Consider the following 12,381-nt stretch of genomic DNA (forward strand, 5'->3'; position numbering starts at 1 on the left):
TAATGCAATTGTCAATGCATGTATAAAATTTCCATTATTCTAACCCAACAGCAAGGTGTTTGATGAAAACAACAAAATAACCACATACAGTATTCTTTTTTTCCAGTACTAAAGGCTCTCTTGCATAAAAATGATCATTTAAGGATGGCACAAAACTGCTGAAGAGGAAAATAATATTAGGTGCAAGAACTCATTTGGTGCATGTTTTTTTTTCCACAAAAATCAACTTACTCAAAATGTTAATTTTATTGAGGTACTTTGATTGTCTTGCATAACATTCCAAATCCACCAAAATAAATTGAGGCACACTCTTGTTGTAGCATAGGACAGTGTCAAACATGTCTGCCATCGTGTGGTGATTGGTGATATTACAACTTAAAACTACAGTCAACCCCTGCATTATATTTGTAGTTCGGGTTCCATGGATTTGCATATTTGCGGATTTCCCCCCTATTTTTTCAATATTTTTTTTATTTTGGATTTTTTCAGTTTTTTTCCGGGATTTTATTTTTGAAGAATTTTTGGGGGGTTGTAAAAAAAAAAAGAATTAATTCATCAAAAAATACTCCCCCCTAATTTTTAAACTTTTTTTTTCAAAATTAATTAAGGGGCCACTCATGAGTGTTGTCGAGCTGCCACTTGCCTATCCCTGATCTAACCACTTACCACAAAAACATTTTGAAATTCCATCTTGGAAGTGAACCAACATCACAAAACAGATTGCGTACAACAATACGTATTTCAACACATAAGAAAGGCTTTATTTTGCTACAAGCTGAAAAAAAAACGTTGCTGTAGTAGTCACACTGATAATAGCAGAAAGGTGGTAAATGACTTGTAGAGGCAAAGTATAAAGACATGTTGAGCCTTCAGGGGTTCCAACATTCATTACTGAGTCCAAATGTTGCATTGTAAACTTACAGCATATGAGCTTTTGAAATAATAATCCAAGTGAGAGCAATTGTTGCCGATGGCGAGTAAAATCTCAACACCCAGCATTTACAATAAACAAGCGCTGTCCTCTCACACAACGCCAATGAAAGGCTCCATCGAACAATTGTAAACATAATTGCACTGCCATCTAAAAAAAACCAAATTATCACAGTTTTAACAAAGCCCAAGTGCTTTTAAACATCTTTACCTTCCGCACAAAGCAGGGCCTTCTTTTTCCCCCTCATTTCTCCTCCTGCCTCTTGGGTGTTTCGTTTTTAAACAGGGAGAGGAAGTGTGACGAAATCCAGCTAACGTTAAAACAGCCGAACATCCATATTCACCTCGCGTATTGGTACAAAGTATTTGATATGCTATCTGTGAAGCATTTGTTTTTGTTGCAGGACATTTTTCGCGTGCTTATCTCCGATCGACTTGCGCATGCACACACACGCGCCCGCGTGCGCGCACACTTACACGCATCTGGAGGAATCTACAACAGCATCTCATGTGTGCATAAGAAATCTAATGAGTGCGTGTCATGCTTGCTGGGCTCTCTCCATCGTCTCCAGAGGCTCCGCTGCCACACACCTGCCCTGTTTTATATTCCAATGCTGGCAAGAGAATAAGCAGCTTAGGGACACAGCGTCCATATGAATATACAACACTGTAAACATACGTACAACCAACTTGTCTCGGATAACTTATGTGTTCTCATCCTCGAGTCACACTATAGCCGTGATTATGGAAATGAAGGCGAAGACTGCCAATACACGGTTATGTGTTTGTGTGGGTTTTTGAGGGCTTGCGGGGCTGAGAGATTCTGTATGACGGCACAATGACAAATCCCCAAACTGATCATCATGACATGCATTGAATATAAAAAGTTTAAACTTACAACTTTTCTAAACATTAAGGTGACCTATAAACTGTACTACTGAATAAGAAAATGAAGCCTGTGAAGGGTTTGTGCTAACTCTGACGGGTATTTGGAACTGTTCATAATTCCCTCCACCTCGTCTAAGACTGCAGTTCCAGTTGAAGAAGAACAACCGGAAAGCATGATGCTGCCACCACCAGGCTTCATAGTAGGTTTGGTGTTCCTTTGGTAATGTGCAGTGTTGTGTTTCCGCCAAATATACATTTTGGAATTGTGGCCAGAAAGTTCCATCCTTGGTTTCAACAGAAAAGGAGGACCATCATTTGTCACAGTATGTAGACTGTGTGTTTTAGTTCAGTTAAATTCATTTTGGGGTCTCTTGTGAAGGTGCATTAACATGGTCGTGACATGATGTGGCGAAGTTTTTTTAAGTAAATGGTCTGGGTCTTGTGGACTAGGTAATTCCCATCCCTGTTCTCAAATTGGTAGCTGAAATGTTGACTTAACCCCTTAAAGCGAAAGTTAAGCCCTCAAAAAATTAAATAATATGTTCTACGTAGAGGTGGGCGATATATATCGTTATCGATATCATCGTCAATCTTGCTTTCACGATGTGTAACTTTACATTATCGAGTATTAATACTGCCTCTGACTCGCGTCAGTCGACGGCCGCAAAGTATGAGGAAATGCTGAAAAATCAGTGCGCATTGGCGGCAGAGGAGGAGAAAGTGATAATCATGTAAGTCTATACATAATTTTTTGGTTCTTTTTTGTTAAATATTGTTGTAGAATATCATTATGTTTTGCAGAAGCTATATTTAATTATTTAAAAGAGATGTTGTTCACAAACGCTGTCTATCCACAATTGGCCTGTGAAGCAAGTGCACATTTAAGATATTTTTTGTAGAATATCGTCAAATTATTGTTAATGAGTTTTTTGAAAAAAACATTGAGATATTTTGCCCATTTCGCCCACCCCTAGTTCTATGCGACATCACTTGTCTAAACATGGCATTGTGATTAATATTGTGTTTGTGGAATATGAGTTAAGCAGCAAAATCCAACCATTTTTTGCCATATATCATTGGGCGGCCATTTTGTCACTTTCTGTCAAATGAAAATTACATCACAGTTGCTCAGTGCTCAGGTAACGACCAATCACGGCTCACCTGTTTCTGAAGCTGAGCCATGAACACACCTGATTCAAATGACCAGCTCATCAGCAAGCTCTGAAAAGCCTGATAATGATTTTAAACATTTAAATCAAATGTGAGATCGAGCAATCGGGGGAGAGGCGGCCAAGAACTCAATGTTCACTCTGTCAGAGGAATGGGCAAAACTGCACAAAAATTTGGTGTGCCAAGATTGTGGCATCATATTCAAAAAGACTTGAGGCTGCAATTACCGCCCAAGTTGTATCAACAAAGGACTGAGCAAAGGCTGTGAGTAATTATGTACATGTGATGTCGCAGTTTTTTCATTGCCAAAATTTCACCCAAAAAGTTTTCACATTGTCATTATGGGATGTTGTGTGTGGAATTTTGAGAGGGGGAAATATTTCATTTTGAGATGAGGTTGTAACATAAAATGTGGAAAAAGTACAACTCTGTGAATGCTTTCCAAATGCACTCATGTAGTTGAATTAACATTAGTCGTATTTCTTTAGTACTATTTTTGTTTTATGTTTTCAAGCACTGCTTGTCAAGTCAAATTCTTGTGTGTCTACTTCGTTCATTTGGCAAATAAAAGTGATTCTGATTCTGATTGGCCTTTGCAGCAGCCACTTTTTCCAAAGTACAAACATGACAGAGTTGGAGGAAGCTTGTTGAAAAAAATTGATCATCAATTTCTCACAGTTAGAAAATGAATAGATCGATATTTAGTTTGTCAGCATTGTGAGCTAATCTGGTTTGGATGCACAAATCCTGTCATTTGGAAGGGGCATATCGCATTTTTGCCATTTCAAAGGCAACATAGCATCATGCCTTAGAATACCGCAATTTTTAGTTTTGACACTGTTCATGCTTGATATTTTCCCACATCCTTTGGGAGAATTCAATTATGTTTTGCAAACTGTTGTTAGAGATTGTTCACATCTACTTAACAACCAACACTTGCCATAAATTCCTGAAACTTGTTCAGTGTTGCTCTCGGGCTCTTTGCAGCCTCCCTGTCAAATTTTATTCTCACCTTTTATCAATGTTTTGAAGGTTGTCCAGTTCTTGATATTCCAGCGTCCCATATGCGGGACAGTCGCTATGCCCGGGGATTTACGTCACCACCTGGAAACTTGCCCGGGCATGTGATACACCGTTAAACAATGGAGTTCCTGGAGATTTGAATAATGCCCAACATTTTGAGAGACAATCATATCTGCAGGCTCAGACGCTCTCAAACATACAAAATATATGGAACTCATCATTTCAGCCTCATAAATTTCCGAGACAATACAATAATCCATCAAAAATGGTCCTATTACATCAACAAGGATCCAGTAAAAGTATTCCAGTGAAATAGTTAGTCCACACCAAGCCTTACATCCATAAAGCCGCATAATTAGCTGGTGCAAACGTAACAAATTTCCATCAAATACACATACTTTTTTTGGACATATTTTTGATCGTAGGTAGAGTTAGCTTGAACGGATTAGCCACGCGAGCGTTTTAGCTAAAAATGACAGGAAGGATTTAATGCCTTAGAAATTCGTTTGTACTCTATTGCCTGGCTGATTCCTTTGAACAATGTCAAACTTCTGTTGCTGTGCAGGGGTCTCTTAGGACCATGGCTTGTGCTGTAAGGTGGCTATTGAACAGGGGTGTGTAGACTTTATATACTCCGCCAAAGGGCCACTGACCACAAATACAACAAGGTGTCACAAGACCTGTGATGGTGTGCGCGCGCTTGTGTGTGCGTGTGTAAGTGCAACACAGAGAAGAAGAAAAAACCCAATGTGCTTTGATTCGATGATTCGATGTACGTAGGCTCAGTTATACGGTGTTAGCTGAGTTTTGTTACAGCTGCCTACTTGTTACGTCCCACTGCTACACACACACGCGCACACACAACACTGCAAACTGAACGGACTCTTGTACAGTACAGCTTGTACAAGAGTCATTCAGTTGCTAATCTTTAATATACCGGGGGCATGCTCTGCATGGAAAGTCTGCTTTTAGATGCTAACTGAGCTGAAGTCTCACAAGATTTGTTGAGGTCTCATGTGACTTTGGATGACTAAGTAATTTTCATTTTTTTTAGGCATGTTTTTCAAAAACATTCTGAGTGGAGAGGGTGAACTACACTACCATATCCAGCAATTGGCATTCTTTCAGATTCTTTCCAATATGTATTTATTGACTGTACTGTATACTGTATGTCAGGGTTCCCCAATTAGTTGTCATGGAGGCCAAATTACGTCAAGGTTGCCAAATTGTCAGAGTTTTTTTCATTGGACCAGTAAATATTACTTTATACTCAGATGTTGTTGTTGCTGCTATTATTAGAAGTAGTATTATTTTTATGATTAAGAGTAGCCTACACATGGTAGTACTTTGTAGTAGAATGAATAGACATAGCCTATGTTGAGGGACAGACAAGAGAAAAAAAATGCACAGTTGAAAGAAAATAAGACCAATAGCAGTTTGTTTTTGAATGCCCCGAAGAATACTTTGATCAGCGGAATGTGACAAGTTTGATCAATAAAACAACAGAACTAGAGCAAGTAGTGAACAAAAGGAAAAAAAAAACAGTAACTGATAACCTTTCTGGGACATTTCTGCATACCAATGCCAGTCACATTGATGCTATTTTTTAAACAGTGTAGACATGAGCAAAAAGTACAAACAAATAAAGCAATAAAATATCCAGAATAAAAGTCAACGTTTCCAAATGGCTCTCAGCATTTTACACAGAGAGCTGTTAGGAGCATTTTATCAACCGCATTGCATAGGGGTGTCACAAAAAAACTATTTTGAATCGGAAAATTGGTTTTGATCGAGAAGATTTGTGCATTGAATCGAACCTAATCAAATCATTCCACTTAAAAATGTATTGAGATACATAGCGAATTTTATTGGAGGGACAGATGCTTTGCTCTCGTGGGCCAGATTTGGACCGGGGAGCCCACAAATTGCGAGAGTGAGAGTGTCGGTGCCCTGCATTTGACTGCCAACCAGTCCTCGCCTCTCGCCCAAAGTCAGCTAGGACAGCCACCAGCTCACCTACAACCCTAATCAAGACAATGGATGGATGATTTATTCACATTCAATGTGTATCTTTTTTATTTTTGTAGTTATGATGTTAAATATTTTCAAAATTTATACCATTTGTATTGCAAGGAAAGATGAATAATTTCACTACACCAACTTCATTGATGTAATAGTGAAAAATAATCTTTAATGTTGTTTTAATGTATTGTTTTCAACAAAATGAAAAACTAAATTTAACCAGTGTTTACGAACCCTGGGTAAAGTACAACGGCGCTTAGTGGAGCGCAGACGTCCGCAAAGGCCAAACAATCCTAATTTGGATCAACGCTCAGAGCTGTTTTCTGCATATGTATGAATGTTGTCATTAAGACTCATGTATTATTTACTCAAAGTGAGTAAAATGTCAATAAAAAGTCCTTATCTCACCATGTTAATAAACAATGCATTATTCATCGGGCGTCATGTTGTAGTCGTCATTATGTGGACAACACTTCTCAGCAGTTCTGGGTTCGAATCTCAGCGTGAGCTTGCCTGTGTGGCGTTTGCACCTCCTCCTTTTTGGGCTTTCCTCGTGGTTTTCCAGTTTCCTCCCACATTCCATAAACATCCATGTAGGGTTCATCAAAGACTCCAGATTGCCCATCGATGTGAATGTGAATTATTTGTCTGGATGTGCCCTGTGGATGATTGGCGACCAATTCGGAGTGGACCTCGGCCTCTTGCCCAAAGTCATTTGCATTGGATTCAGCTCACACAGATGAGGACAAGTGCTTTAAAAATATATAGACGGATTATTTATCCTCTACAAATTTTATAGTCATTGGATTGTTTTTGTGTAATCATGTTGACAACCAAGCAAATATAAGGCCGACGAACAGTATCCTTCCTGCTCTCGTCCCTATTTACTGTCGTATAAGCTGACTTTGAACACAGCATGAAACTCGCCATTGTTGTGTTTTATTGTGTTTACTGTTTTTATGCTAATTTATTGTTTTAACTGTCTTTGTTTTTATATGTCTGATTTTTAATATGTGTACAGCACTTTGGATGCAGCTGTGGATATTTTAAAGTGCTCTATAAAGAAAGTTGAGTTGAGTCATATTAAATACAATCGGATGAAAGACACCAGAGAATGCCCTGTGCTTTTTCCAAATAACTTTATTTTTAAACTGGAGCATGGATGGGGAAGATCACAGATGGAGGATTGACAGCTCCAAAATGCAGACCATACATTTTGGTCTGAACACAGCAGGGGGAAGACACAACAGGCGCTTTCCAGTGAAAAGATTTGGATTAGCGCACCTGTCGCCCTCAAGCCATAATTTTTACTTTTTTTCTTTTTTTAACAAAGAGAAGCAGCAACTTCACCACAAAAAGCGAAGAATGGGCGTGGATAGAGCAGGTGTGCAGCAACTCATTTTTATACACAAGCAGCCATGAAGGCCCTCCAGAGCAGTGATTCTCAACCAGTGTGCCATGGCACAGTAGTGTGCTGTGAGAGATCATCAGGTGTGCCGCGGGAAATTATCCAATGTCAATTATTTTGACCGAAAAAAAAAAAAAAAAGTCTAATTAGAAAAAACTCTTATCAATTTGTTTACATATAGTATATTCACAGACAAAACAATAAAATATTCTTCCACTAGATGACAAAAGGTACAAAATAACCCTGTATAAGCCACTTTTTGTGAATCATTTGATTAAGTGGTGTTCCGTCAGATTTTTTTCCGATGTGAAATATGTGCCTTGGCTCAATAAATATTCAGAAACACTGCTTTAGAGTTATTTGGGTTTTTGGAAAGAATACAACTCACAAATGTTTGGACACAGCTCTTGTTCTGGATCATTTTCATCAGTGTTTTTAAATTAGAAATGTTCATAAAGCAACACTTGCTGCTGCTCTCGTAGATTTTTTTTTTTTTTTTTTTTGCAGCTCTTTCCGACAAATGTGCTTATCTCTATTGATGATAGATGGTCATGAATGGGGCGTTTTATGCATGTGGAAGTCCATAGTTTTTCCATGTACTGTGACACCATCAGACTAAAGCCACCGTTTAATGTTTAAAATCAATAAGGCCCTCGTTCGGAAGTAATACAATATTTTTACCCTCTGAGCCATATGATATCATTTGATACTCTGAATAAAAGCACTGCAATGGAACAATAAATAGAGAGAAAACACTCAGTAGTTTGAAATAAATAGTACAGTCTTAAATCGTTACCTCCCATCACACACACACACGCACGTGCGCACACACACCCACATCCACACACACAGAAAATATGATTTAAGTAAAACAACATGGGAGTCATATATCAACGCGACAGACCGAGGTCCCTTCAGGGTGGTCGGAGAAAAGGTGCCTTCTCAATATGCAATCAACCACACACTTTAAAATGGCTCTCTCACTACACTGACGTAAGTCTCATATTCACAAATATAGAAGAAGGAGTCACATGACAAGCACAGTGTCTCTACGCTTCACTAGTGTAGATGTGTAGAGAACACACACGCGCACGCACGCACTCACACAGGTCAGCGGAATTAGACAATGTGTCGCTGACAGCCCTTGTCCCATTGAGTCAAAAAGCCAGTGTGCTCTATAAAACACACGTGTTTTGTCAAGGAAACAGCCAAAGCGCTGTTTCTTGGCAGGTAAAAAAAAAAAAAAAAAAAATGAGAGTGAGCGAGAGATAACGTGTGGAAAAAACAATAGAAGTCACTGCTTCACTGCAGGTGAAAGGAGTGACTCAGGCAAACGCGCTTCGGAATAACCCAAGTAGTCGTAATTGCGGGGTGATGTCTCACTGCATTGTGTGTCTGTCCTCTTAATCATTTGTTCCAGTGTTTACGCGATGGCGTATCACTGAGGGTCTGCAGAAGCTGAAAAGTAATGCACATAAATCAGCATATGAACCTCCCATGACATGATGTGAATAACCTCCTTAAAGGGGCTCATTGTTAACAAGACTGCTCCACGCGGTCCATTAAAAGCAGATAATAATCATTGCTTTAATGTTCTATATTTCTCTCATGGCTCCTGTGAAAATGCTAAAATTTCATTCGAGGAAAAAGAAACAACAACACCACACACGCAACCTGAGTGTCCGCAATGACCCGCAGGCAGCTGAGATCCGAGGCATCTGACATTTTTGACGGCAACGTCTTGGTGTCGCTTTAATTTGAAAAGGACCCTTGCGCTGGTGTTATCGCATTTTCGATCCTCCAATGCCTCTTGCTGTTGCTCTTTTGGATAGGAATCAGGGAACACATGTTTGCCCTGCAGCTGGACAGATTAAGACTGCAAGAAATCACCACTAACCTTGTGTGCTCCTTGTGCTCTGCGCCGATAAACAAAAGGGCCCCGGGCTTGTTTGAATCTAAGGTCAGTCTTCCTCATGCTTACCTGGTGTGTCCTCCATGATTTATGCTCCCGTGTTCCCAGCATTCAGTCAGTGTAATGTGGTCAAGTTGTTTCGCTTTGGCCCACAATGTTATCGGTGTCGTCATGCCTGAACTTTACCTCTCCTGTCAAAGACCCCCTTATTGTGTACAAATCAGGACATCGCAGTCCGAAATGTCAAGTAACGCATTCTATGGCTGTGTTGAAGAAATTTGGAATTTTACGTCCATGGCTCATAATATTAATAATACGTACAGCCCTTTGAAAGATGTCAGTGTTATATATATGCCTCACTGGTTCCAAATGTGGGTACCAAGTCGTAGACTTTGTGTGCTAAAAGAACGTACCCTTGGTACTTCTGCACAGAATCTTTTTGAAAGCTTTCCTAAAGTCTTTGTTGAAGATGGTGTAGATGACCGGGTTGAGGGAGGAGTTGCAGTAACCAATCCAGAAGAAGAACTTAAAGAGCGGGTCGGGGATGGCGCAGGTTATGGGGCACACCGCCTGGAGGGAATAGGAGAAGAAGAACGGGAACCAGCACACCACGAAGACGCCGATGACCACGGCCAGGACGAAGGTGAAGCGTTTCTCCCGGTTGACCATCGCTTTGCGTCGAGCTGCCCCGGGGTTGTTATCGATTTTGGACTTCCTCCCCGGCGCCAGCCGCGACCCCCTCGAAGTGGCGATCATGTTCCTGTAGCGCTTGACGGAACCCGGGGAGTGTACGCCCCCTCCTGCGGGTGACTCCGGCATGCTGGTGCTGCCCCGGCCCCCTCCGTTGCTGGCCTCGCTATCTGTGCTGGAGCTGTCGCCGTTGTTATTGTCTGATTTGCTTTGCTTTTGCCACTTGAACTTGTTTCTTCCCGCTTTAGTCTTGGTTGGAGCCAGTTGAGGCGCCGAGAGGGCGGTGGGAGCCGCATGCGTGGAGGCATCGACGGAGCTGGTGACTGGGCTCATGGCGAGAGATGGGGGTGGGGGTTGCAGGTTATTGGGGTTGGGATCCTGGGAGGGTTCTGCCTGCCCTCCTGAAAGGGACGGGGTAATGGCGAGGGTGGGGGGTCTGGCGTTGGATGTTTTCTTGGGGGAAGACGTTTTTGCATCGTCATCCCTCCCATTGGATTGGAGTTGCCGCTTGGGCTGACTCGGCGTGGCTGCGGCTGCTCCGTCCTTGCGGGGCTCCCCCGGGGGGCAGCGTGTTCTCTGCTTGGCGATTTGGTAGATTCTTACGTAGACCAGGATCATGATGAGGCACGGGGCGAAGAAGGAGCCGATGGTGGAGTAAAGAATGTACCAGCGCTCGTCGTTGAGCTGGCACTGGGGTCCCCTCTCACTCGCGAAGTCACCCACCTCGGTCTTGTTGAGAGACAGCAGCGGGGGGAAGGAGATGATGGAGGAAATGAGCCACACGACCACGATGGCAGCTTTGATGCGTTTGGGAGTCCGCTGGCGACCGTAGGTAACCCTGGAAATGGACAGGTAGCGGTCCAGAGAGATTGCGCACAGGTGCACAATGGAGGAGGTGCAGAAGAGCACATCCAGGGCCAAGTAGATCTCACACCACAGGGACTTGAAGTACCAGTAGCCCAGAAGTTCATTGGCCAGAGAGAAGGGGATAATGAGCGTGGCCACCAAGATGTCCGCTGCGGCCAGTGACACCAGGAAGAGGTTCTGGGGCCCTCGCAGGGAGTGGCTGGTCAGCACGGCGATGATCACCATGATGTTCCCCACAATGGTGAAGACCACCATCAGGGTTATGGCGGTGGCGAAGGCCGCCGTGGCTTCGGGGGAGTACGGCGCCAGCTTGAAGACGCTCTGGTTGCAGGGGAGGGAGGCACCGCTCGCATTCCAGTTGCTAAGGTCCAGGGAGCAGCCGCCCTCCGGAGCAGAGGCCATGCTTCGGTCTCTTCTCCTGGAGTCTCTATGGATAAAAATACATAGCCGCTTTGAATATAAGTCGACTACTTTGGGCCAAGCCAAACATGGAACTAAATGTATGAGAAATCCAAATGCCTTTTTTGCCTAATCCACACTGATGTCTCTTCCCTAACGTGATAAATTATTTCTTAATATTTTTAATAAATGTTATTAGAAATAATGCTGGGAGACACATGTTGTTGTTTTAAAAAAAAAAAAAAAAATCCAGCATTGTCTTTGTCTTAATAAGATAGTATACTCCTTGGTTTGTTGGGGCGGAAAATAATATTTGGAGATGAATGCTTTTATTGAACAAAAGCTGCGTCTGCCTGTCTGACGCACACTTTCAATTGCAATCTGTGATGTTTACCTCTGTTGTTGTCGTCTGTTGTTTTCCTCCAAATGTTAGCTCCCTTGTATCCTCCACGACGGGGCTTCCGAGTCCATTGTAAGATCATAAAACATGCGTGGGTCTTGTTGCGTCAGGACACGGATCAACGCCTTTTAATTAAAAAAGCCCCGACTCCATAAAACACCCGTTTTCTCCATGCCACATTATACTGTCCCCCCCCCCCTCGTGTGCAACCAAAAGTTCTCCAGCTCATAAAATATTTAACTCCGTTAATTAAATATGTTCGCATGTATGTCAACGCTTAAGAAAAATAAACAAATAAGTAATCGTGTCATTATCTCCGTGCGTCCTTGTTGCAGACACGCCTCGTTTGGTAGCTCAGCAGTTGATAAAAAGTCAATAAATCTGATCAATTGCACTATTTACACCCGTTCACGCTAATAAAAGCTGAGAAAGCAAATGAGTGGTTTCCAGTTAGTCCAGCAACTTGATTTCTGGTTCGTGAGCCTGCATGGAGCCGCAAAATGCGCAATTTTCACTGGTGAAATGCCACAAAAAAAGTCACATGAATTGGTCCTTATCGCTCCTCTTCTTTTTCCACCCACACCCCGCGCGACTTCACGCCACGATGGAGTGGCTGCTACGGCGCGTGTCGTCAGTTTCTGAGGCGCATCTTCACTCGAGAAGTGGACCTGA

General features: G+C 42.1%; 1 protein-coding gene across 1 annotated transcript; it reads right to left on the minus strand.

Moving 5' to 3' along the window:
* Positions 1-7,155: 7,155 nt before the first annotated feature.
* On the minus strand, positions 7,156-12,381 carry adra2b (adrenoceptor alpha 2B). Its single transcript, XM_086032032.1, has 2 exons — positions 11,704-12,381; positions 7,156-11,337 (listed from the first exon to the last, which is right to left on the minus strand). Exon 2 carries the CDS (start codon positions 11,310-11,312, stop codon positions 9,753-9,755), a length of 1,560 nt encoding a protein of 519 aa, XP_085888158.1. The 5' UTR covers positions 11,313-11,337; positions 11,704-12,381; the 3' UTR covers positions 7,156-9,752.

The sequence above is a fragment of the Filicampus tigris genome, chromosome 5, assembly GCF_054856515.1.
Source record: "Filicampus tigris isolate MCC_2025a chromosome 5, RoL_Ftig_1.0, whole genome shotgun sequence".
Lineage (NCBI taxonomy): Eukaryota > Metazoa > Chordata > Actinopteri > Syngnathiformes > Syngnathidae > Filicampus > Filicampus tigris.

What these genes read in the sequence shown, in the direction of transcription:
- adra2b (XM_086032032.1), bottom strand. Translation starts at nt 11,312, where the DNA reads ATGGCCTCTGCTCCGGAGGGCGGCTGCTCCCTGGACCTTAGCAACTGG.